We start from the raw sequence: 26238 nt of genomic DNA on the forward strand, positions 1-26238 counted from the left end.
AGGAGGAATAACTCTTTCTCATCCTCTCATTCAACACTGCCTTGGTCTCTAATATTATTTCTTTTTCTCCCTTAAACAGCTACACAGAAATTCTCTGCATTCATACACTCATGTTCCAGAGAGACTGAATTAAACACACCTTTCACTTCCCACTTCCTGCTCTCCTGTTTTACTCCAGTGCTCCTTGTCTCTTCTGAAGGAAACTGCCCCAAAGCCAGGGGCTGGCCAAGCTCTGCTAGCTATTCACATCAGATAGAAGCTCATATTGGAGTAAAACTAAGAGCACTGCAGTATCCTGTGGTTGTTGAGATGGTCACCACACTCAGAGCGCTTCACTCAAACTTCAGAAGGCTTTAAGCATCAGCACCTCGCTATCTGAAAGCCTCTCATACCTTTTCTCTGTACCCTCCCATGGGCAGCTCCACACAGCTCTGGCTCTTTCTCCCCTGCCTTCTGCAGTTTCAGCTCTCCCTTTCCCATCCCCAGCACAGCCACCTCACCCTGTCTGTCCCTTGTACAACATCCACCCCTTTTTGTCCCTCCTCACAGCACACAGCCAGCAGACTCCGACTCACTCACTCTTTATCACACCCACAGCTGGGAGAGCAAGGCTGTTCCCACTCTTGGATAATTAACACAGCTGCAATAGATCAAGGGTAAGTGCCCTCAGCACCATCTTCATCTGTCTCCCCACAGTACCCCTGTACTTAAGAGAGAATCCAACACCTGCCTTCCCTTGTGGATGCGCCTGCTTTTCAACATATCTGCCCTTCCAGATCAGCTCCACTAAAAGCTTCTTTGCTGCAGAGAACAAAGCACTTTGCTTAGGGGGTTCTGGACTGACTCCTAGCCTCTTCATCTCCCTCCACAGAGATGCCCATAGGAGCTCCTCATCCACTGCATTTGCCCAGACCCATCAAAATAGAGCAGCTTTGCAAGGAGCTTTATTCATCCCACCAGCCAGACAAGTTGCCTGCAAAACAAGTCACAGCTTTCTGGTACCAAGACAAATTAAAGTTGATTCCTTCCCCTGCTCCATGGAGCATGGTGTGAGAGAGGAAAGCACAGAGGGCTGCCCACATGCTGCTCCCCTGCTGGAAGCCCATTAAGCATCTTACTGAGATATGAAGAAAAAGGAAAGATCTCTGAAAGATCTCTTCAGTGCACCCAATTTTCACCCCAGAACAGGCAACCAACCAACCATAATTCCACAGGGGAATTCACAGGGCATGAAACCCTCACAATGGCAGCAGAGGTATCCAGGTTGGGCTCAGCCCATTAACCCCACCAGGCAGTACCACTCCCAGCATTTCACAAGTCAAACCACCTCCTGCTTCTGACATAAGGAAGGAGTTTTGCTCCCAGCACACATTACCTAACTCTTCACGCAATGTGAAAGTCAAAATACCTTTCTGTGTTTCCTGAAGAGCAAGAAAATAGCATTCAAACTGGTATACATTTCTTCTTATCAAGCAAAGAGCTCTCTTCCATTCTGTAGCAAAGTACTCCAGAGACAGGAAAGCACCAAGAGGGAACAAACTCCACTGCAAAGTCAACAGAGAAAGGAAGGAGAGACCTGTGGCAGTACACACTGCAGAGGTGACTCCCCTCTGCTCTGCTCTGTTCCTATGATCAAAGGAGACCCAGCTTTCCATCTTAAAGGAGGGTTGGATTTTGTCTGGAGTATGAGGAAGTGGCTGGGTATGTTTTGTGGGAGGGAATTTTAGACACATCACTTCTAAGTTTCTTCTGCACCCAGGCAAATATTACATGCCATTTCAGGTCACAGGAGGAAGCTTGCAGCCTGTGACATTCTTCTCTTCTCACTGCACCACTTGTAACCAGGACAGCAGTGCCACAGCCCACTGCTGATTTGGATGGACACATCAGTGCCCTGCTTTGTTGGTTATACACTGCAAGACCCAGACTCTCCTACATCTTTCCAGAGCTGTGAACTCAGCAAAGAGTTCCACATAAATAAAAGTAAAGTCTGATCCCATAATGCCAATGCAGCAGTTCTCTCACTTCCTTGGAGTCTGCAGGCAGCTCTCCCACCAAGCTGTTTTCAGCTGTATACACAGAACAAAACTGATAGAGACAAAGGCCAGGATGGAGGATCTACAAAACTGCTGCCTGCTCCAAGGAACACAAAGGAAGGCTCTGATTCCTTGTTGTCCACATGGCAGGTTAGGCATGAGCACAAAACTGAATGGCTCATAGCAGGGTCGTTTTCCGAGACTCTGCAATGCAGATCTGAGCTTTGAAGTAGACTCTAAAATAACATTGACTACAACCATGCCACTGTACTACACATTTCTTCCTAGTCTTCAGCAGCCCTACGTGTCTCCCAAGCCCAACCCTCCAAATTACAAGTGCAGTGTGCTCCAGACAAGACTAGAGCACACAAGCTTCTATGGATGTAGAAGTAGCACAGCTTGTTTGCCAAATTGCAGCATTAAAATAAATAAACCACACATACATGCATGCTTCCTCAGACATGTAAAACATTCTTCTGCAACGATTCCCAAATTCCACAACCACTGCCTGAATGCCAGGCAAACTCAGGACTACCAGAGAAGTTCCACTGAACAAATTCGTGCAAATGCTAAACACAGCTTATCATACTATCATATTATGCTGAAGCCATTCTAATGTATCTACCTTGGCAACATCCAAAGCAAGAGTGAGACTGCACATCTGGGGATACACACTGTGCTTTCTTGTGAGGAATGCTGCATTCAGCAACAAGGCTGTTATACCAGAGGAGAGCCATTTAATCTCTAGGAGTTCATTCTTTCCAGTGTTCCTATCCATTACTTCCTAATCTCACTCCTCTGGAAAATGCCTGGGAAGAACAGATCTTTTCCTATTGCCTCTCACTACTCTCCCACTCTGACACAAAGTGACAACAGAGTTTATGGAGCTTTGCTCTGACAGGAGCACAGAAGCTGCTCCCATCTGTCAGGCTTCCACCTTCTTGAAGATCATGGCTTGTCCCTTTCTGCAGCCAACTTTGCCATGCCCTGTCCACCTCTGTTGAGCAGCACTCGCCCTCAGCTTTGTGCCAAATGTCTTTTTGCAAGTCTGTAGGGTATGAGACTCATCCAGTCTCATCCATAGTCATTGTTCCCTTTAGGACAATTTTCCTCCTCTGACATCTTAAGATCCTGGTGACATGTGTTATCTGCTGGAACAGCCTGAAGTAGCTAAACCGAAAGGTTTAATTCCTCCCCAAAGATGAGCTGCACATGCACACTGCTGTACCCAAGGTGAAACCCTTACCTCTTCTGAATTCTCTGCCCCACCATCCTTCCCGCTACTGCTGCTGCTGCTGCTGCCAGGCTTTGTGGTGCTTTTGGTAGACTTTGGAGACTCCTGAAAAGATGAGAACACATTCAGAGAAAACTTCACCTTGTTCAGAATTTCAGCATCTCTCTGCAGAGCTCAGGTGTGTGCTCCCACAGACCACTCCTGCTGCACGGCCCGCTCCGGACACCCACTCTCAGCCCTTTCTCCCTGCGAAGGGCATCTCGAACGGCTCCCCCGGCAGCTGACGCCCAGGGCGAGCCCACGGACCCATGCCCCGGAGCGATGCCGGCATCTCCCGTCCCTGTCACCGCACAGCGGGGCACCTGCGGCTGACAGGGCCCGGTGCCCACCCAGCCCTTCCCCGGGGCGCGGCCTCATCGCAGATACGCGGTGCCAGGGCACCCATAGCCCCGGCCCGGCCGCGCTGGGAGGCGGCAGAGGCGGATGCGGGCCCTCAGCCCGCCGGCGGAGGGAGCAGCGGGGCCAGGACGCGGGCGCGGCCGTACCTCCCCCACCGGGAACATCCCCGCGGCCGGCGGAGCGCGCAGAGCGGGCCGGGCCGGGCCGGGCTCGCACGGAGGCACCGCCGGCCGCCCCTCGCACCCTCCCGCCCTCCCGGCCGACCTCCCCCGGGCCCGCGCGCGCCCCCGCCGCCCTCCTGCGCCACCCGACCCGCCCGCCGCGGGAGCGCGCCCGCGCCCCCGCCCCCTGCCGGCCACAGCCCCGCGCGCGCCCCCGCCCGAGCGTCGAGCCGAGGGAAGGCCGCGCCGGGGAGGGGCGGCGGGAACGAGCCGTCGGCCGCCGCCCCGCGCGCGGGAGCTCCCCTGGCGCCGTCGCCGCGCCCAGGGCCGCACCTTCTCCTTCTTCAGCTTGTAGGGCATGATGAGCGCCGGCCCCCAACCGCTCCGCGCCCGCCGCCGCCGCCGCCGCCGCCTGCGCCCGGGCCCGGCCGCAGCGCCCCGCTCCCATTGGGCCAGGCGCCCCGGCCTGCCTAGCAACAGCCTCCGCCGCCGCCGCGTGTCGCTGACGCAGGGCGGCCGATTTTTCTGATTGGCCGCATGGCGCGCGGGCGCCGGGCACGCCCTCGGGGGCCGGGCCGCGGGAGCGGTTCTTCCGGGGCAGCGGCCCGGGCGCGTGCTCGGGCTCGGCTGCTGCTTCCCCCGGGAGTGACTCGGGGCGTGCGGAGCTCCCCGAGACACCGCGGGCGTCGGCCCGGGGCTCTCGGGGCCCCGCTGCCTGCAGCTGCCTCCTGGAGAGCTGGAGGAAAAGGGACTGGGCTCCTTGTCCTGCCGAGCTGTCCTCTGCATCGCTCGAGAAGGAGAAGGAGCCCCAGCAGCCTGAGCCGGCCCCAGGGTGCGCACCCCACCTTTGCAGGGCGGGTACTTGTTAGCTGTGCTCCGACAAACAGTTTGGGTGGGAATAAGGGCGTGAGTGAAGCTGGCGGATCCCAGGGTGAATGGAAGCGGGCGTGTGAGCACTGCGAGGCCCAGCACAGCCAGAGCTTTGTGGCTGCTGATATGGAGAAGGCTGTTCTGGGACAGGGGGCCAGGACACTTCCCCGCTCACACGGGGCAGCCCGAGTAGCTCATTGGCAGGTGATCCTGCATCCTCACTGTGGGAGCATGGTGTCCCACAGCCTGCGCAGATCACCTTCAGGCTGGTGGTCCAGGTGGGCAAAAAGCAACCAGCAGGTAGCAAGCTGCCCTTGGTGTCATGGACCTAAGCAGGACCTGCTGGCAAAGGGCCATCTCGTTAGGGCTGATGATGTCTCAAAGGTCTAAGGTCAATCCCTACTGTCAATGTTCTTAAGGTGCTGTCTGCTGGCCTGTTGCCAGGAGTGCAAGAGCTCCCATTCACTTCAGCCAGGCCAGTGGTAAGGATCTCATGGAATGTGGCCTGTGAGTGGGGAGAGAAGCAAATGACTGGGTGATACCAGAGGTGATTCAGCAGGAGTCTTTTCAGTCATTAGATGAACTAACCTGGTGGAGGCATGGAGGGGAAAAAATTCCCTAAGAGTGTTTTGAAAGGGAAGATCAGTGCATCAGCTTATTGTTAGCTTGTCATCTTCATTGACCTGACCATCACTGGCCCTCCACACCATCCCCAGGAGCAGAGTGAGGTCCTGGTTCCTGTTGTCCTTCCTCTGTGCCAGGCACAAGTGACCCTGGCCACAACCCCAGCATGACCATTTGGGTGCTTGTGAGCAGGAAACTGCCAGTGTGAGCAGGTAGAAGCCACTTGCTTTGAGAGTTTGCACTTATCACCGTTCCCTGTCATAAGCTGTCACATGGAATTCTGGATTAGCTTTCCTTGGTCCTGAAGGCTGGTGAAACTCAGCTTCACCAAACTGGTATTTGGCCCCTGACTTTGTCCCAGTGGCAAGTGGGACAAAGCCAGGGGCCAAATACCGTGAGGTTTAGGCCTAACTTCTGTTTAACACTGTGGCACAAGGTGGCCATCAAGGTCATCTCCAAAAAGACGGCACTGGAAGAAAACCTCGGGAAATTCCTGTCCCAGTGGATGCAGGCAGGGTGAGAAGGTGGCATTATCGGGAGGCAGCAGGAGAAGCCCCTGAGCATCATGAAGTTCTACAGGGCTAGGGGGAATCTGAGGGTCAACAGGGCATCAGGGGTTAAGGGGCAGATGGGAGCACTCTTTGTGGAGCTTCATGGGCAGTGCTGCTGGATGGCTCAATGGGGCAGGATTTTTTGAGGTTCAGAGGAGCAGGGAATGGTTGAGGGAGCCCTGGGCACCAGGGGCGCTGTGAGGCAAAGGGCAGGGATTCTGAGGGACCGGGAGCTTCGGGAGGATGGAGGCAGGGTGGGCACCTTGTGGGAGGCTGACAAGGGTTGGGGGAGCACCTGCTGTGCCAGACCCAGCAGTCCTGTCTTGCCACAAAGGCAGCCCCTGACCTAGGACTGCAAGGTGGGGAGCTGGGAGCAGCTTGGGGTGGGGAGGGTGTGGATTCTCCTACCTTCAGGAAGGATGCATTCAGCATAGAAGCATGGCTCCATCTTCCACCTGAACTCTTGATAGTTTCCTCTGCATGGTCCAGCTAGGAGACAGTTGGGTGAGCAGATGAAGAAGCCATGGTGCTGAGGAACAGAAAGCTACCCTCCTAGCAGGCCTCTCTGCATTTCCAGAGGCTGCCTTTAGCAGCAGGTTGCAGAGTCAGCTCGGGCTCAATTCACCTCTCCTTGGCTTTCATTCCCCTTTCAAGTATGATCTCAAAGAAGATGGCTCTGCCGCTTTTCTGATTTCTCTGCTGCTTTGAATATCCTTGTGCTCTCCAGAGACTTTTCTCAGAGTGGTTTTCTAACTAGAACTTTTTCCTGGTCTTTCTATGTCCCTTCAGTATTTCCTGCTCTGGTTCCATCTTTTGGGGAGATTTGTTTGAGCTCATGCACAGCCAAACACAGCTCTCATTCCTTCTCTTGAAAATGTTACTTAGGATCCAGTGCTCATTTGCTGTCTTTTGCTTTCCATCACTCTTCCTCATCTCCAGATCAGGCTGGTAAATCCAGGTGGAACTGCCTCTGAAGAATTCAGGGTGGGAAGGAGATTGGCACTGGTGTAGTCCAGCAGGCTGTGTCCTTGCCCCATGGTCTGTTTCCAGACCTCTTTGGGATCATTCCACATGCACAGAAACTCTTTGGAATGTGTCCTTGCCCATAGCAATAGTTTCTACTATTGCTATGCCTTGAGCTAAGAAATCCCAAATTCTTTCCCAACCTTTACTCTGACTCGATTTTCCTGTTCCTCCTGTACACGTTTTGGAGAACTACATGAAGGTACTGGCTGGTAAGAAATCCTGTGTTAACACATTCCCTCGGCTGTTTTGCGTTGTTCAGCTGCAGTATTTGGTGACCACAGATGGCAGAATTTCACCTTGGGATGCTTAGAACAGCAGCAGAGGTAAGGTTTGTAGTGGACTATTATCTCAACAATCTCTCCAGTCAACCTCATTCCACCATGGAGGTTAACCTGGAATTCAGAATGGATTTTGTGCATTGATTTCTGGGGTGTGTGTGGTAATTTCTGAGGACAACTCAGAAAGGCCCACTACTCTTTTTCAGTGGGTCAGAAGGGCAAGTAGTGATCCCAAATGGAAGAACCTCTTCACACTGGGATGACTCACACAACTGGAGTGCTGCAAGAGGTGCCTATAAACTCTCCAGCTTGGAGAAAAGGAGGCTCAGGGCAGATCTTGCTGAAAGGAGGTTGTAGTGAGGGTGGGGGTTGGCCTCTTCTCCCAGGTCACAAGTGATGTGATGAAAGAGCCTCAAGTGCCATTTTCCCAGGGTGGTTTAGAGTAGGAAAAAATTGTCACTGAAAGGGTCAGGCTGTGGAACAGGGTGCCCAGGGTGGAGTCACTATCCTGGAAGTGTTCAAAGAATGTCTAAACGTGGCATCTGGGGACATGGTTTAGTGGTGAACATGGCAGTGGTGAGCTAATAGTTGGACTCAAAGATCCTGAGGGTCTATTCCAACCCTAATGATTGTATGGTTCTACAATTCTATATTCTATGTACCAGCAGCACAGACATTACACTGAAAAATAATTAAAATAAAAAAGATGTGGTGATTCCTCAATTTTAAATATCTGCTCTGATGGGAGAGACCAAGCAAGCACCTATGTAGTTAAGGAAGGGAAGCATTTAGAAATGCTGAGAATAGCTTAAGGCCTCCACAAGAAAATACCTGGGTTTTTTTCTAGCACAGAGAAAAAGCCAGCTGGTGTTAAGACACTCCATAAAAACTGACATGCAAGTAGTTTTCCTTAGTTGTCCTCAGTAGTAAACTTCACTCTGAGGCATTTCAGAGGCTTTATGACAGCTGAGTCTATTCCCCTTCTTTCAAAGCCTGTGGAGCAGCTTGCAGTTCCCTCCTCACAGCACTACACTGCAACTCCCAAGGCCCACAGAGCCTTTGCAGAGCCTGATTCTGGAGTGACCACCCCTCATGATGTCATCACCAGACAAAGCTCCCGATCATCCTCAACTGCACAACTCAGTCTTCCACAGGAGACATGGAAAATGAGCCAAAATCAAATGGACAAGGACACCCTCCTTTGCTGTTCAAAGCATGCAAAAGTCCAACCAGTCTTTTTGAAAACCTGGCTGAAAATTTTTGCAATTGTGATCTGATCAAGAGAAAATTTCAGAAAATCTCAAATGTTTGGAGAAGCTGGTAGAAATAAGATAAAACATGTCAGTTAATTACATGACTTTCTGCTTGTTATCCAGAACTGCTGGATAGTACAGGCTGGTATTTTAACAATTGCTTTCTCCTTTTTGGTCCATTGCCTCCTAGGATTATTTAATTTATGTATTTCTCTGGAATCTCAGGTACAGGATCATTCAGCAACAATTCAGAAGAAATGCTTTGCATGCTAATTAGTTTGCACATGCACTCTTTCTCTTCTTATGGATGTGTCTTTCTTGGGCTCGTGGTCTCTGAGTTGGTGGCTGCAGATAAAAGTTCCTGGTGGAATTACGTTTTACCCAGTTGCAGCTGATACCAGGACAATTGCTAAGCTGGCTTTATTGATTTCTTGCTTACTTCCTTTGGGAGTTCTACCAGGTGTCTTTGCCCATAAATTCTGTGTCCACTCTCAATGTGTATCCTTTTTCCAAATTTTGTTAACCTCTCCCTAGGTCTGAGATCACTGAAGCACCTCAAGACCTAAACTTTAACAAGGCGATTAATTTGTTTTTCTAACACATGGGAAAAGCTCCTTTTTTGCTGACTAGGCTTAAAAGTATACGAAGATCATACATTTGAGAACTTCCTCTCCTAAGAAAAAGTTTGCATATTCCACACTTTGCAACACCCACGCAGAGCCAGGGAAGCGCTGTAACTTCTTTGCCTTGCCTCTGTGGTGCCTCTTTAAGCATAAGTCAACTGGGGACCTACTTTCCAACGTGGTATCACAACCCTTCTGTGCTATCAAAGAGCTTCTTCCTCCCTATCCCTGTTCCCACCGCCGACTGTGTCAGCAGGCTGGCGCTGACTCTCCGCACATCCCTGAACCGGCAGTGCCCGATCTCCGTGCCCAGCTGTGTACTGCCGCTCGACCGCGGCCTCACAGACAGCTGCAGACCAGGCGGGGGGGGGTTCTTACATGGGCATACAGAGCTGCCGCCCTCAGCAGCACCGCTCCCTCTGCGCACCGACCGGCTCCGGTACCGCGGGGCCCCGCCACAGCAAAATGGCGGCCGGGCCGCTGCCCTCAGAAGAGATGGCGCCGCGGCCGCCCCGAGGCGCTGCGGGCGGGCCGGCGCCGGAGGCGGGGATTGGCGGGGGCGGTAGAGGGGCGGGGCGAGAGGCGCGGCCGGAGGCGGGGATTGGCGGGGGCGGTAGAGGGGCGGGGCGAGAGGCGCGGCCGGAGGCGGGGATTGGCGGGCGCGGCCGCGGGGCGGGGCGCGGCCGGGCAGTGCCGGGCAGGGCGCGCGGCGAGTGAGCGCGGCCCTGCTCCGCTGCCGTGGTCTCCGCCGTCGCCGCTGCCGCCCCCGCCCCGGCATGAGGAAACGCAACGAGTCGGTTACGGTGGAGCATGAGCGCGCCGCTGCCGCCGCCGCGCCCGGGCCCCTCGACAAGGGCTGCAGCCTGAGGCGAAGCCTGCGCCTGCCTGCCTCCGCCGCCGCCGAGGGCATGAAGCGACCGCTGGGCAGGTGAGCGCCGCCGTGGCTCCATCGGTCTTTGTTATCCCTGTGTCACCGCCTGCCTGCTCCCGGCGGGGGCACCGGGAGCGGGGCTGGGTTTGCGACCAGAGGGCCGAAGAGCCCGCGGGACGGACAGGTACACGGGCCCGGAGCGTTCCGCACCTCAGCCCGCGTTCTCCGTCTCTCCCCGTGTGCCGGGAGGGCAGGCGCCGGCCCCGCGGGGCCTTCGGTGCGAAGAACGGGTGAGAGAGCGGCGGACCCAGCCCTGGCCGGCCGAGGACGGCAGGGGTTTGGTGCTCGTACCTGGGCGCCGCTGCCTCCAGCCCCCTTTAGAACAGGCGGGCGTTCTCCCGAGGAAAAACGGCTAGCACGGAATCCTTCCGTCAGAGAGCATCTGTGGAGAAGCAGGGCCCTGCAGGTAGGATGTCTGCGCTTTTGGGAGAAGCTGGTGGCTGTCAAAAGTGATTTCCTTCCCGTAAATTGATCAGATTTAGGGGTCAATAGGAGAAGCCGGCATGAAAATGACATGTTGGAAGGACGTGGCTTTTTGCCAGCTGTATTAGCGTTTTAAACGTTTTGTGCATGTTTATAGCGGGGACATGTTTGTGTACCTTTCTAAAAAGACTAACAATAGAAGGTGCTTATCAACTGGATCCTTCATCGTGCAAGATTTTGAGGGATGAAGACTTGCTTCCCTGGCCCTCTGCGTCTGCGAGTCAAGATACAACCTTTTAGTTTCACCTAAACTAGTATGGTGGTGTTCTTTGTGTTTTGAAAGTGTGAAGAATGTGTAATGATGAAAATAGCTGTGTGGTTTGGGTAGCTGAAACCAAATTGCTACGCTTCAGCAATACAGCAGCCAGATTAAAAAAAAAAAAAAAAAAAGGTGCTTATCAGTGCATTTCAATTAAATGAGCTATTGTGGATGTTTCTCTGCTAAATTTCCTGAGATTTTTTTCTGTTCTTATAGACAAAATTAGCATTTAACATTTGAAAAGAGCTGTGGATACTTGTCATGTTCAAAGGCAGAGGCTTTAAAATGTGATTTCTTGTATTGGGTAATAGCGATTTAATTTTGTGCCCTGGAGGTAAACCTTTGGGATGCTGTCACTGCTCTGTACGTGTTATGACAAGATTTTAGTAATTTGAAATGGCGCTGAGTTGATCTCTCAATTTCCATGGCTGTGCAGTGGATCAAACTGCAATAGTGCTCTGCTTTTATAACATTTTAAAATTTGGCATATCTATTCCCTTTGTCCAAGTGGATGTCTTCTAGACCAGTGGCACTTGAATGATGACTTCTTCAGCATTATGAATGGTGCTCAAGTACCTTTTACTCAAATGGAAATGCTGTCTGTGGTGAGCACTGAGCAAGCCTTAAGAGCCCCGGGTGCAGGCTCTTGGCTTGGTCTGGCAGGCAGGTGCTTTGTGGATCCCAGACACAGCACAGCTGTACTGCCAGGGCCATGCTAAAAATAGGGAAAGCACATCCTGTCTGCGAAAAATTCACTTGCGTTTATTTCTCCATTTACACAATTGAAAATGATCAGCAGTCAGGCTTTCCTCGTTTTTCTCCATGTTCTGCTTTTGAAGCCTGTTTCAGAAATTCTTGGAGTCCTACATGGATTCTGGCCCTTCCCCTCCTGCTTTCTGCTCCCCACCTCCCCCTGTCCTTTTTGGGTCAGGTCCTGTATTCCACACAGCAGTGTCTTAAACTGGTGACATTGTAGGAAAATCTTGTTTGAAGCTGGCTTTTCCTTTTCCACATTTTGAAGTATCTGTATTTCTCTGATTTTTTTTTCTTTCGTGCTGTCCTGTGTTGTCTGCCTTTCTTACCGACTTGCAGTGGACTTTCTCTGACTTCCTCCCCTTGTGAGCCTTCAGACAGTGGTTTGCAGGCAAAGTGTCTCTGCCAATTCCTTCCAGCAGTGTGTTTTACGGGATAACAAAAGTGTGTTGAGCTGTGAGTGTGCAGGAACAGGACGTCCAGGCAGAAGAAAGTGTGATGCCCAGAGATAAGGTTCCTGTCCAGTACAATCACCATGAGTCAGGTCAGACAGCCTTCTAGCTCCAAATCCCACCTTTGGTGGACAGCAGGGAGTGCTTAAGGAGGAGCATGAGGGTACATATGCAGTCACCTCCCTTGGGCAGTTGCCTTGGCTGTGGTCACTTATTTGGCCAGTAAGTTGCTGTTAGACCCTCTAGATCCTCATGTTTTAATATGCAAGGTCATGCTGTTATTGCAGCATTCCTTATACCTGGAAATAAAAGTAGTGTTTGATTGTTGTTGTCGATGCGTTGCATCAGTTTTACTCCCCAGCTTGCCAAAGCTGTAAGGTGAAAATTCAGCTGCAAGGTTTCTGGGATGGTGGAGGTGGCATAATATCTGCAATTGAAAATTTGTACCACAGTAGGCTATTCTTAGCTTGATCCTCGGTGAAATAGTTAAAACCAACACTTGAGTGCTGTGTTAAAGGGGAAGTTGGGCCATCTGAATTTCATGCTGCTGTTCTTCAGCCTCTGCAGATCTGGGGAAGCAGCATGTATGTTTGGCTTCATCGTGTGGATTTCCATCTCTTATTTGTAAATGAAACAAGCCACTGGCTAGAAAGGCAAACCAATCCCCAGCAGTGTGGAGTGGCTGCGTAGTTCTGCAGCCAGGGGCTGATAATGTGGCATATTCCAGGGGTCAGGAGCACGGTGTGGGGGAATTGCAGAGGCAGCTGAAACTGCAGCGCTGACCAGGAGGCTGCTGTGTGCCCTTCTCCAGCACAGCTTCCCCTGCTCATGTCCTCGGCAAAGGCTAAACAGCCTTTGGCTGATGAGGTGACGTTTACGGAACACAGTGCTGGCTTGCTACGGGCAGCAGTTTGGTCTTGCAGCAGTGTTATTTGAATTTTACCAGCACTGCGTTTGCCCCTCAGTATTTGTTCAGTCGAACCATCACAATGTGCTCATTCATCCAGGAGCTGAAACTCATTCTAAAGAGGTGGCTGTGCATTTTGATTGGCAACTACTCTGTTACAGAAAGTGTGTGCATGTGCCTCAAAGTGTACTGGAGATGGATATCTGATAAATAAGATTTATGTGGCTTTGGCTAGTGCATAGTGCAGTCAGTGTGGCTTTTCTTAAGTGGTTTACAACCAGAAATGAACAAATACAGGTATTTCCATTTTCTTCCATAGATAGCAGAATATGATAGTTACCTAAGCAGTTTACATGTTGCTCCTTTAAAAGTGCGTAAATGATTATTTTTTAAAGGAGCTGAAATTATTAAATGCAATAATGCAGTAAATAAAGAAGTAATAAGCAGAGCTTGTGTTTCCTGGTACGTGTGTTTTGTGTGGATGGCCATTCCTCTAGTATTTGTATTGTGTGGCGTCTTCCAGGTGACAGTGTTGGAAGTGCTAGACGGATATTAGGGTAGCACTGTGTTTTGGGTACTTGCTGTGACTCATTTTTGTGGTTGGTGGCTGTGATGTTCTGAGGAAATGTGTCTGAGCAGCCGTAGATCTGGGAGACCTTTATGTGGGAGTACAGAGAATAGAGAAAATCAAATGAGCTCAATGCTGGCACTAGATAGCAGAGCAAATTCTCCTATCTCATTTCTGCTGAACCCTGATCCTGGTGATGAAAGGTCACATGCATGTTACCCTTCACTTCTGTGACCTCATCGTTATCTGATCCTCATTTAATCCCAATCAATAGTCAGACTATAGACGTGAAGAGTGAATTCTGCCATTCTCCATTTCTCCTACAAACACTGTTTGCTACAAATGTTAAAAGTTGTTACTGTCTCTCTAGGTGCTGTGGAGCCGCGAAGCACTTCAGAGCCCACGTGTGTGAGCTGTGTTCCTTTTGTGCTCTGCCTTGCTGGGGAAGCTCCTGTCCCTCGGGCTCCCTTCAGCTGTCCCTGCTCCCTTTGCTTCTGGAGACACAAGTCCCTTCCAGGAGTGTTTTTGGGACCCTCCTGCTGGCTGTGCATCCCACAAGCTGGATATTTTTGGACTGTTGCTACATTTGATGCAGTTTCAGTTCCACTGTAGTCAGCCTTGTTCTTGTTTGTTGTGGTGCAGCTCTCTCGGTGCTTTCTCTTGGGAGGCAGCAGGTTGCTTTTACAGCATCTCCAGTGTATTTTGTGAAGATGCAGGGAGGTGCAGAAGGGAAGAGCCTGCTGGTGTCTTCCCCTCTGATGCAGCTGAGTTTTCCTGGAACAGTGAGTGTGCTCAGGCGTGGCAAATGTGATGTGTGGTGACCCTTGGTGCCACCACCCTGCCCCAGCAGCTGAAGTGCTCCATGCCTTTGGATTTAACCAGTGCTATCTTCCCTCTGACAGCAAACTTGGCCACCTCTATTATCTGTTCCTGTGTCCTCTCAGTGCCCCATCCTTATAACTCTAGACCTAGCCCCCTTTCTCCTGAGGTTATTTTTTAGAAGTATTTGCAGAGTCTTTTATGATTATTCCAGTCTGTTCCATTGTCGCAGAGATGACAGACAAATACTTGAATTGTTCTCCTGCATGTTTTCATCAATATATTTAAGGGTTTTTTCACCTCAAGTGACTTTTATGTTATTGTCTCTCTTAATTGCTGTCTTCAGGTTAAACGAGTTACTTGTCAAGGCTTTCAAAAGAGGAAAGAGGCTGCCTGCATAGAGAGATTTCATCAGTCATGCAGCTTTTTCCACCAATTCCACCTTCCTACTGGGTAACTGCCTCTATTTCAGTTGTTCTTGAGCAGAGCTCACAAAGGAGCTGGGAAATGGTTTCCGGTTGCTTGTCTGTTCTTTCTTTCATAGTAAATACAGGTTGAATCACAGTCCCTTTTATGGGTAAAATATGAAAAAGCTGTTTCCTTTGTATGACGACTTTTTTTAGTGTGTGGGGATCTTTTTTGGTTTTTGTTGTTGGTCGTGTGGGGTTTTTTTGTTTGGGGGTTTTTTTGTTGCAATTCTCTTGAAGAGCATGCACAGTAATATTTTGCTTAGATATGTCAAAAATGAGGTTGTGTAACTTTTCCCAAATGTATGTCTGCCTTTTTTTTTTTTTTTTTTTTTTCAAAATTTAATTATTTATTTGAATAGTATCACAGTAGTTCTGCCTCCTGTTTTGTCCCATGCATTGTCAGCCATTTGGGCAGCGTATGGCTGGGGAATGGCTCTGAATTGCTCCCAAGCTATCAATTTGGGGCATTAGGTATCCGTTCTCTGCAGCATCTTCCCAGTTTGTTGATCTTTTCCAGCCATTATAATTCTCTCTCTGTGTGCTCATCTTCTCCCCACTCTTTCTCAAAGACACGTTAGTAATTTGGCAAAAATAGCAATATTGCCTGCAATGTGGAGAATTATCAGTTTTATTATTGTGGGTTGTTTTAAGTTCAGAATTTTAATTTTTTAGGATTTAAAGATTTGTGAAGTCATCATGTTGACATGTAGCAGTTCTGTGCCTCAGTGTGTTACTGTTAAAGCCTATTTTTTTTTTCAATGTTTTCGTCACTGGTTTTGAGGTTTTTTTGGTGTTAAATAGGTGTGGTTTACTCTCTTAAGCATCCCTTGAGACTCATAGCATCCTCCTGCAGATCTGTCAGGATGATCTAAAATTTCTTTCCTTGGATCCAGTGTACCTGTGAGCCTCTCTGGATTTTCTGTAATACAGCACAGAATTTTTTTTCTGCTACATCTTCTCTGTTGTGTCTCCTAGTCTGAGCACTTTCCTCAAGTCCTCAAATTTCTTCTGGAGATCTCTGCTTTGATGGCTTATGTCTGAATTAATAATTAGTGTGGTATTGCTAGTTGCTGCTGGGTTATGATACTTTCTGCTTGGAATTGTCTCTGCTTGTTGGAGTATAGCTAAAGTTCCCTTGGGTTTGGTGACTCCTGGGGCCAAAAGGGTTTGCTAGTCGGCTCTGGAATGAAGGTGCCTGTGGAGACCACAGTCTTCTCAGCATTGTCACCTTCCTTTCTGTCCTTTCTGGCACGTGGTTGCTGATCCAGAAATGGAGCTCTCTGCAGATGCAGTTGCAGGTCACTGCAGTGAATCTGTAGGTTTTCTCCAGGACGCAAAGTAGATGCGTTTCTTTTTGGTGAAAACAACAATGTGATGTTTTTATTAAAACTTATGGTGGTGACATCATTTCCTCTGCAGAATCCCCTTTCTGCTATATCTTCAGGAGCCTGATGTACCCCAGCAGGACTTGTTCTGTATTTGAGGAGCGCTGCCTGCTGACTCTGGGCTCCTTTGGAAGGAGCAGTGGTGCCTGCTCAGGAGGCTGCAGCCAAGTCACTTTATCCTCCTGGGCCTGAAGGGCAGGTCAGATTATTTTGGTCATCATGTCAGGATGTGAAGTTAGTGAGTAGGCTTCTACAGCAAACTGTAAAACCTGGGGCTTTGTGGGCTCGGTGGGTAGCTGTGCTGTGTCCTGTTGTTGCTGTTACAGCAGTGGCCACTTTCTTACACCGGGAATGAGTGACTGCAAGCAAGGGAGGTTTACTAAGGATGTAATGTGAGAGCACTATGTTAATGTAGCCGTGACTGAATCAGTACCACAAGAAGATTAAAAGAAAGTGCTTCAGCTGTATTAAAAGGGTAACAGGAGACCTAGGAGACTTTAAAGCCATTAGCCTGAGGTGGAGTCTGTGCAATTTAAATTGCAAGAGTTAATTTGAAATTCAGTGGAAGAAGATTTAACAGCTAAATATATATACTAATGAAAGTAGATCTGTTGTGTGGAAGGACACTGTAAAATGTAACAGGTTTGTCAAGATTACAGCCTGGTTGATCAAAGTATCAGCAGTCAAACGGTTTTTCCAAAGCACTTGACTTTGTACTGTAGTTTATTTTATTGACATTGCTTGCACTGCTGATGCAGAGCATATTATCTCTATTGAAAATGGCTCAGTGGAGAGAGAAACAGCTGGGGAATTATAGTGGGATTGATGCTTGGTTTCAACGATGTGTAATTTTGCGTATCAGCCATGCCAAGGATGAGTTGATTGTCAGTTACTATTGATAAAAGTGGGAGGAGGAGAAGGTTGATAGATAGGGAAGTCAGCAGTTCAAACCAGATGGCCTAATAGTGAAAAGGTCACCAGGACACAGGTGTAGCTGGCAGGATGGCGGGGAGAGAGGGTAAGGGTTGTAAGTGTGGGATAGAAATGGTGACAGAGTGTGGAGCTGTTCTAGGTAAGTCACCTCTGTAAGCTGTCATGTGTCCCTGTATATCCCTCAGCCAGACAGGGAGGCTGCCATCTAGGCTGTGGGCTTCTGCCTTGCTGGCACGCAGCTCTTTCCCTCTCTCTCTCTCTCTCTCTCCCCCTCTCTCTCTCTCTAAGCAGTTGATGGAACTAGTGCAACACTTGGCTTCAGAAATTTGCCTCTTTCCTATTGAAGGCAATTCAAACTTTCAAGCAGAATTTCCTAATTTTAGACTATCAAGTGCCTTGATCATTCACTGAGCTAACCGGAACCACGACTATTTACTTTCCAAATTAAAGTGTTTATTTAACCCAGATTTATTTCAAGATTGTAACTCTTACTGAGAAATAGAGCAATAGAAAAGACTGTTAGACTAGAAGATTAACTTCTGAAACACAAACACTTGAAAACATTCGAGATAAGTCCCACAGCTGCCCTTGTTCAAAAGTATCTGTCCAATTTGTACCCACTTAAAATCGTTGTTAATTCCTCTTGCAAAAGAGATTAGTGTTGAGTAATGAGAGCCATAAGGTCATGTGAAGCCTCATCTCCCTTTTTACTAAAGGTATGCAGAATAAAGGATTTCAGGAGGTGTAACTGAAGAAATACTCTCTTGGAAGAGTGACACTGTGCAAGCTCAGAGCAGAGAATGGAAAATTCATTTACTTTATGCAGAGCCTGGTCTCCCTTGCCCTGGCAGTAAATCTTCCCCTGGGGTGACTGTTCTGAGACAGAGCAGCCTACACAAATGAGGATGATGTAAACTGGAAAAAACTTGGGGTCAGGGCTTCCAGGTTGCAGCATCCTTACTTGTGGAGCAAAGTGTGTTCAAGGTGTTTTAAAGAACTGATTGGATTTTAAGACTTCTTGGCATCCTCAGGAAGGGAAGCTTGGCACTCTTTTCTCCCTTAAAGCAGTCCTATCTCACTTTTTGTAAAGTTTTGATTACCAAGTTTCAGAGCAGTTTTAGAAAGCAGGAATAAAGCTGACAATAGGAGTTTTATACTGCTGAATGTGAAAACTGAACTGCACACAGTCATTGGAAATAGCCCATTCTCTCGTTCTTGCAAATCCAGCAGAAATGCGGTGACTGACCTTTGCTTTCAGTTTCCAGCAGCCTTGTGCTGTCTCTTATAAAGCATTATTTTCCTCTTTTGACTGCCAGAGTAGGGAGCACATTTCATTTTGAACTTTGGCAGGCTGATGTAGGAGTGCAGCTCAGCACAGTTGAGTTTGTGGGCTCAGTCCCTGGATGGGACATTTGCTCAGGAGTTGGATTCGATGGTCCTTGTAAATCCCTTCTGACTCAGAATGTTCTGTGGATCTCTTTCGTTTCCCTGCAGTTAAGTAAAAACTCCAACACCCACTTTTCACCTTGGAGTTTGTGTTTTCTGGGTTGGCTCTTGAAGGTTTTCTAGTGTTAGCAATGGCTTTACTTTTAATTGTCCTTAACTTTTTAAAGCCTTTGTCATTTTGGAGTTCTTTCCTCCACAAGACGATAGCTAGAGCTGGAATCCCCGAATGAAGCACAGATGAGCACAGATGAATCTTGCCTGGCTATATGCAAAAGGGCCCTCTGTTCAAAACATGTCAGGGCCAGCAGCAGTTCTGTATCTGCTCATACATCTGTTCCTTGACTCTGGCTGTTGTTTTATGGCCATGCACTGTTTGTTAAGCCTCCCTTTTTAAACGGATCACAGTTACAGAGGACACTGTGACTGCCAGCTGAATGTAACTGTGCCGGGCTGACAGTCAGCATATGTAATGTTTTGGCATTGTTTAATGTTCTTGTTTGCTTGTATGCTTCCAACGGGGAACAGTTGGTCTATTGTAATCAAAATGTATTGCTAACGATGTGTTCTGAATCTAAAAGGTGGCAGCATCACTGCTAACACAAAAACATTATTTTTCTTCAGGCTTCCGAGAAGGAATGGCTTCTGATCTCTGCCAGCAAAAGTAGAGCTTTTTCAGCTGGAAAGTATAAGATGACCATTTCCATGTATTTGAAAGGAAAAACGTCTACAATATACAAATGCGTCTTTTGCTCAGGTGATTTAGATGAAAGCCAGAGCCACAGAGTCTGCTACTAGTGGTAATTCTCAGGCTGTGTGACTGCCTCACAAGGACTGCTATGTGAGAAGGTGTTTTCATGCTTATAAAGTTGTGCTGCTTGGAAGTACACATGTACCCACAAGATGTTCCCACACATGTACCCACAAGAACAGAGAATCTGGCTTCTTGTTCTTGCTGCAAGGTTAACACAGGCATGCAAGTCTGTCGGGTATACAGCATGTTAACAAGTGGGAATTGGTGTGGGGGGAATTGGCTTGGCTGTTCTGTGTGCTGCCTCAATTATGGTGTGCATTCAGCAGGTTAGTGGCTTTAAATGCAAGTTAGGAGCTGTGATGGAGCATTTTGTGTCTGAACTAGCTCTGCTCTTGAACCTTTGCTTGTGCACCTTGACACTCCTCCCTGTCAGCCAAGTGTGGCTGGGAGAAATGAGCTTTCCTGCTCCCATAAAAACCAGACTCAGCGGGTCTCAAGCTTCTGCTTTGCACTTCCAGTGCTGTTTCAGTCGTTTGGTATTTGTGTTCTGTATTTTCCTCTTTCGTTAGCAGACAGCTAATGTGTTCCCCAGCTCACGGAGCAGAGAGAGGGCTGTGCCTTTAATATAAACCAGCTGTCAGCTGTGAAATGAGTAGAAAACTGAAGAATTCGGTAAACACTGTGGAGGGAGTGTACTTGCCACTGCTGTTGTATCTCAATGCCGAGCTCGACGAAAATCTGATGTGGATGACTTCAGATTTGATTAGTGTCAGCAGCATTGCTGGGGAGCTCTGGAGAAAGTATGTTCTTAGAATTTAAACAAGGGTTCGTACCAGAAAGGTTTTGGCACAAGCTAAAGCGGGTGTTGCAGAAGATGCATTCAGAAAAAGTCAACAGCCTTAAAACCCTAATCCCCAAGCCTGCTCCCAAAAGTCAACTGTTCAATTGCCCAGGGTTTAATTATTCGTTGTTTGCTACATACTTAAAACAACAGTAGCATCTGCCCCTTCCTTTTTAAAGTGTAGCTTTCAGGGTAATCTTTTCACACACGGTTCACACTAATGCTAATACCGGAGTACCCAAGCATGGAGTAATAACATAGTTGCTGCTTAGGCCGTGCTGTCAGCATACATTTTAAATAAATTGGTGCGGTACTGCCAAATGTTCAGGCCGTTCTTGTCTCCTGGTCTTTGAAACATGTAGCTTTCATGCAGCTGGAATGTTAAAGTTATCAAGACTGATGTTCCAAGCTCCTATCCTTCAAAGGATATGCCAATGCATAGCGATTTAATCAGACCTGCTGTGTTACTACTGCATTTGGGGAAGTCAGCTTAGACAGTGGTTGTGAAGAGGAGAGCCCAAACCATGGCATTGGGAAGGCATGGGTTGCTGGTGGGGAAAAAGTTAGATGTTCCATTTCCCTGTGCTGTTAAATGCTTGTGAGAGCCCTTCCCTCCCTTGCTTCATTTGTTCTGCTTTTTGCAAGCGTGTTCCGTGGACAAAGACCCATACATTACCTGCAAACTGCTGTTATTTCAGCTCGTTAATGCTGTACACTGACTTGCCTTCCCCTCCCTTCGTGGGCTTGTTTGTTTTTTTCCTGCAGCGCTCTGAATCCTGGCATAACCTTTGCTGGCATTTCAGTGCTCTTGACCCACTGATCAGCAGTGCTTTCCTCTTACCCTGAATGCTGATGCATCAGGATCTTGATTCTATCAGGTCTATGCTCTTTCCTTCTTCGCCAAGCTGAAATGTGGTTATGAGAGTCTCAATAGCTGGAGCCTGATGGTCCCTCCTGAAAAACTCGATTAATTGAGATGCTCTCCTTTACTTTGCTGTTGTATCTCTTGGAAGGAGAGAGTTAAATTCTTGACTGGCTTGATGGTCAAGATGGCTGCTTGCTGTTTACTGTTTTAAATTAATGCTTAATCACTTGATATTAATCAGAAGGAGGCAGAGAAGCAGTCTGTGAGAGTCTGGGCTGTGAGAGGGGAAGGAGGTAGTGAAGTGGGGGAATTTGAGAGCTTACAGTTTGGAACCTCACGTGCATTCAGGTAACTGGAACAGCGCTGAAGCTCTTACTCCAGCCAAAAGGAGATGCTTTGTAGGCTTTGTGCGAATAGATAGTTTGTAATAAAGGGAGGGAAAGGAATGTGTCTAAGGCAGTGGTTGTGCAATCTCTGTAGGCTGATGCCATGACCAAAAGGAGAGAGCCTGGAGGCTCCTTCTTTGGAACCTTCTTAGGTGTTTCTACCATAGCTATTAAACCATCTCCACAAACTTACTTATTTGAAAAGCTAATTTTATGTGTGTTTGCATATATCTGTTACAATGCAGATACATGGTTGGGTCTTTTTTACGATGAACTTCCTTCACTTTCTATCACTGATGGTGGTGTGTCTGTTTAAAAAATAAGCTGTCACAATATTCTGAGAAACCTGAAGGTAGAATTTGCATTTTCTGTACCTCTGATGGCATAGAATAGTAGTTTACCTTGTATTAATTGACTGATATGTCCAACAACAGATCCAACAACTCTTAATGCTTGGATTTACATGCAGATGGATTTGTACTTGAATTATAGAAGCTGTCAAAGAACAAATAAGGTACCCAGACTTTCCTACCTCGTCCCAAAAGTTGAAAGATCAGGTTGTCTTTGAAGTATCAAAAAGCAAATTGAGTCTGTCACAGACGTGGCACGTGTCAGTAACAATTTATTCCACTGCTGGATGCCTGAAAAATTGCTGAGTCCTTTATCCTTATGAAAAATGTTCAACAGAGTGCCTTCATTATTTTGGATAAGTGATACTTGTGTTTTAGCCCCAGCTGTCAACTCAGCACCACGTAGCTGCTTGGAATAATCACATTTTAAGACTAGTAGTTGTTTTTCTAAGTAATCCAGTGATTATTTAGGAAAAGAAGCACTATCACTTTGAATATCTCTCCTTTCCTACTTCTTACTCCAGCTGTGTATGCTGATCCATGATGCCACATGGTCTGGAATATCCCTTTGGTCAGTGGGGTCAGCTGTTCCAGCTGTGTCCCCTCCCATCTTCTTGTGCACCCCCAGCTTCCCTTCTGGTGGGGTAGTGCTGGACTGCAGTTTAGTTTTTGAAAGGGAGACTAGAATGTCTCTTCAGACAGAGCAAAGATGCAAGATTTTAAGGAACTTTTTGTAAGAGATGGCAAGGGAATCTAGGAGAGCTAAATTTCTTTTTATTTTTTAGATCTTTCCAAGAGCAAAAGTTTTCAGGAACTGGTGGAAAATGAAATTCTCTGAGAATGCAGTTTTTGTACATGACATTTTTAGTTTTTTTATGAAACAAGCTGGGGGTAGGGTGGAAAGAGCAATGCCTTTACATTTGTGTCTTGTTTCCAGGATTGGGGTTTGACTTTTGTTTTTAGATGTTTGTTTAATCCCTAGAATAGGAAGATGTGTTTGGAGGATTTGATTTCCCTCTATGTTGTTTCACAGTGAACTCAATCCTGTTAAAAAGATCTTAGTGCTGAAGGGAGAGATCAGTCACTCAGATGCTAAGAATTCTGGCAAATACTATGTTTCCACTGGCTTTCATGGATTCAGGGAAGATCCATTTTTAGGATTGGATGAATTTTCTGTAATTCAACCTCCCTTTTCTCTATACACTACCTACAATGAAGCAGAATTAAGAGTTGGCTGCAGATTTCATTGTGAATTCTATATAGCAGTGCCCAAAATAGCCCCCAAATGAGTGATGTGGTTACCTGTTTGCCCATGCAGGTTTGTTCACTGTGCACAGAAAGCAGGAGAGGGTAAATCCCTGGAACACAAGCGTCTTTTCAGTCTGCATTGAACTGCACATAAAGCAGGTTTTGCAGCAAACCCGTAAAGAACTCACACTAACCTTGGAGTGGACAATTGCATTGTTGAGTGTTTGGATAGCTTAAGCTGTCCAAAAGCTGCTGGTACCAAGTCCAGATGGAGAGGGGAGACACTGCCTGTGAACCCAAATTGAGGAGCTATGGGGCTGTCTCTGTGCTTTCACAGAGCTGTAAGGCTGATAGGTTTTTTCCTTTTTCTCTTTTAACTTTTTGACAAGGAACAAGTGAAATGAAATGAAGGCTTATTTGAGTTGGGTGGCTCAATATAAGGTGGTGGAGGGAAAAAGAGACTGGATGTTCCTTTGGGACCTGCAAGGAGAAGCCCTGTGCAACACCGCTGTCCCGGCTTTCTGCAGAAAAGGGAGATGAGTGCTCTTTATGATCCTCCCTGGGCTAGAAACCATCTCTTGTTTGAAACAAGGCTAGCAAGGAGAGCTGGAAGGCTTGCCAGGGACCTGATGTGTGTGCTGTCCTGCCTTTTGCATGGCTGCTGTATTGTTTCTTTCTGCCCCTCTATGCCTTGGGACTCCTTTGCAGTTTCCAAGTTGTAGAATAGGTTGTTTTGGGTACAAATCTGTTTATCCCCAAAAAATCATCTCAGTCCTTTAAATTTCCTTTGGCCCTTATTTTTTTTAAGCTTTTGCTCATGTCCTTGTCTACCTCCTGATTTTATGCTCTTGATCCCTGTCTGAGGGAACAAATGTATTGATTTTTTTTAATATGTTTTCTGTTAGGAAAGTGGGGTGATTTGTTCTTGTTATGCCATTTTTTTTTTCCCTCTGCCACCCATAAAGTCACTTTTGTCACCTGGTGATCAGGAGGTACTTTGAGTGCTGAAGGTCTTGGCTTTCCACATCCTGTGCTCTGAGTTCCTGCTGGGAGAGCACTGTTAGTTTGCAGTCTGGACACGAGTGACAGCATTCACTGAACAAACAGAGCCTCACACTCTGTTGTCTGTATTGGGGCATTTTGTTTCACTCCTGCCCCAGGCAGATCACAGAGGGCACGAGGGCTGTGGGTGCATTTGTCTATAGATCTTTTGGGGGCTCCAAGCACAGCCTGTGTGTTTCTGATAAATGTTGTCCTTGCTCTGCTGCAGCTCTGATGGGATCAGCTTTAGTCTCTTGTCTCTTTAGTCCCTTGGCCTGCCCTTTCACCCTGAGAGCACAATCTGAGCAGGAGATGCTGATGGAAGCACTCCTGGTGTGGGAGTGATTCAGATGATCTGCAGGAGAACTTGTTTTAATCTGGATGTGGATGCAGGAGCATGCCACAGGATTGTGGTGGTGGGACATTGTTCACAAAACATCCCAAGTTTGCTGGAGAGGAGGGGGCAGCGCTCAGGAGAAGCTCATATGAGAGGACCCCCAGCTTTTCCTTGGCAGCCAGATACTCACACTGTGCCCAAATGCAAAATATGCTTGTTCTGGGTGAATGTGGGACCTTCTTTCAGGGGGAAGTTACTAGGAAAATCTTCTGTTTCTGATGTCACACTTCCAGGAAAGACTTCCTTCTGTCAGACTTAAGTAAGCCTGGAGAGGGAATGTACTTTTGCAGCTACATAGTATTTTCTACATCACTTGTGTTTTCCAGCTAATACCTGCTGAGTTTTCTGGTGAAAAGGCAAGGACAAGTATGTTGCTTTTGCCTAAGCACACCAAAATTTCCTTTTGCAGGGCAGATATATTTCCTGAAATAGCTTTTCTACCAAGCAAGAGGAGTTTAATTTAGCTAAATTGCTCGCTGAAGATTTACCTGATAATTTTGTAATGTCTGTACTGCAGCATATATTCTTGGATTTATCTGGAGAAAAGCTGTCTGGTGCATGGAAGCTTTGCCCTGGTTCCATTGTAAGTAGACATCTCCCTGGAGATGGGGTGTAAATGTCATGTAGCTGATTAGCATCTGACATGGGGCATAGGAGCAAAGAAAGGGATGCCTCAGTTCAGTCTCCAAAACGGAGAAACTGCAGTCGTTCCTGGGCTCTGGCAGCGTTTCTTGACCAATGTTCTCCTCAGTGTTTCGGGTTCCTGCTTCCAGCGGTGGCTGGGCCAGGAGCAGTCCTTTGCACCTCTGAGGAGCCTCTGTTTTGATGTGCTCTGGTTATGCCTGGAGGAGTTAAGACCTGGCTCTGTTGTCTTCCTAAGCCAGTGGGAAGTCACTTCTGCAGAAGGGAAATCTTGGCATATGTAAAAATCCCCTGGGAGAATTCTCTTTGGCTGCAGCAGGATCTAGCCCCAGGCAGGTAGTAGTGTGGTCAAGGCAGGTTTTGGATGAATAAGAGAAGAATCTTTTCCCTGTGCACCCTGAGCACCTTAGTAATCATACCAAAAACATAGCTGAGCAGGGGAGATTGTAATGTCTCCTTTGTGCTGTGCTGGAAAACTGTTCTTGAGAGTCTTGGCTTTTGGATCACAAAAGCTATTGAGATTTTGACAATTTCGGTGGATGATTAAACTATTTCCATCCCAGTTCCACCTGTACATTCATTTTTCTTGTACAGATGTGTAAAAAATGGGTCCTTAGGCCCTCTGTTTGACAATTTCATCTAGCTGACAGTGTCTAAACCCTCTTGGCACTAGTCTAGAGCAAGTTTAGTGTGTCAGCTCCAAGAATTGCCAAATGGGAGATTAATAATTTCATGCCTTTTGGAAAAATTCTCTGATTCCAGCTGGCTGCAGTTCCCACTACTGAGAACTTCTTGCTCACTGGCATGGAACAGGATTCTTGCTCAAGACTGTCTGCTGAAAAGCAACAGAAATTGTGTTGCCTGAAGGCTTCCCATGGATTTTAGTTCTTGATTGCAGGGCTGGTTGAGAAACCTCAGTGCACGGGAAATGCTGGTCCAGTAAATCCTTACAAGTATGTCTTTATGTAAACATATGTGCATGTATAGGCATACATATGAGTGTGTATTTGGTAGTTATTCTGACACAATAAAGGGAATTTTGACATACATTGCTTAACTGGCTGCTGTGTGTTACTTGATTTTGTTGTTGTTGTTTTTTAGGATATTTTTTTTTTTTTTTGTAGCTCACTCTTCCTAATCAGAATACTCAAGAAAAAAATCGAGATACAATGTTGGGACAATTCTTAGAGTATAATGCTACAGATAATGAAATTTATTACGTTTTATAACTTAGAAAGGCTTACTTTCCAGGGCAT

The 26238-nt window shown here is 47.6% G+C and overlaps 2 protein-coding genes across 2 annotated transcripts in view; one reads left to right on the forward strand and one right to left on the reverse strand.

The window, feature by feature from the left end:
* Positions 1-4282, reverse strand: part of PPP2R5D (protein phosphatase 2 regulatory subunit B'delta) — a 28810-nt gene extending 24528 nt beyond the window's left edge. Inside the window, exons 1-2 of the mRNA XM_066316717.1 lie at positions 4164-4282; positions 3283-3375 (exon numbers count right to left, since the gene is read on the reverse strand). Coding sequence (XP_066172814.1) covers positions 3283-3375; positions 4164-4190 — 120 coding nt within the window. The 5' untranslated portion in view covers positions 4191-4282. The remainder of the gene's footprint in view (positions 1-3282; positions 3376-4163) is intronic.
* Positions 4283-9744: 5462 nt separating this feature from the next.
* Positions 9745-26238, forward strand: part of ABHD12 (abhydrolase domain containing 12, lysophospholipase) — a 32388-nt gene continuing 15894 nt past the window's right edge. Inside the window, exon 1 of the mRNA XM_066316735.1 lies at positions 9745-9983. Coding sequence (XP_066172832.1) covers positions 9832-9983 — 152 coding nt within the window. The 5' untranslated portion in view covers positions 9745-9831. The remainder of the gene's footprint in view (positions 9984-26238) is intronic.

Source organism: Sylvia atricapilla, chromosome 3 (assembly GCF_009819655.1).
Source record: "Sylvia atricapilla isolate bSylAtr1 chromosome 3, bSylAtr1.pri, whole genome shotgun sequence".
NCBI lineage: Eukaryota > Metazoa > Chordata > Aves > Passeriformes > Sylviidae > Sylvia > Sylvia atricapilla.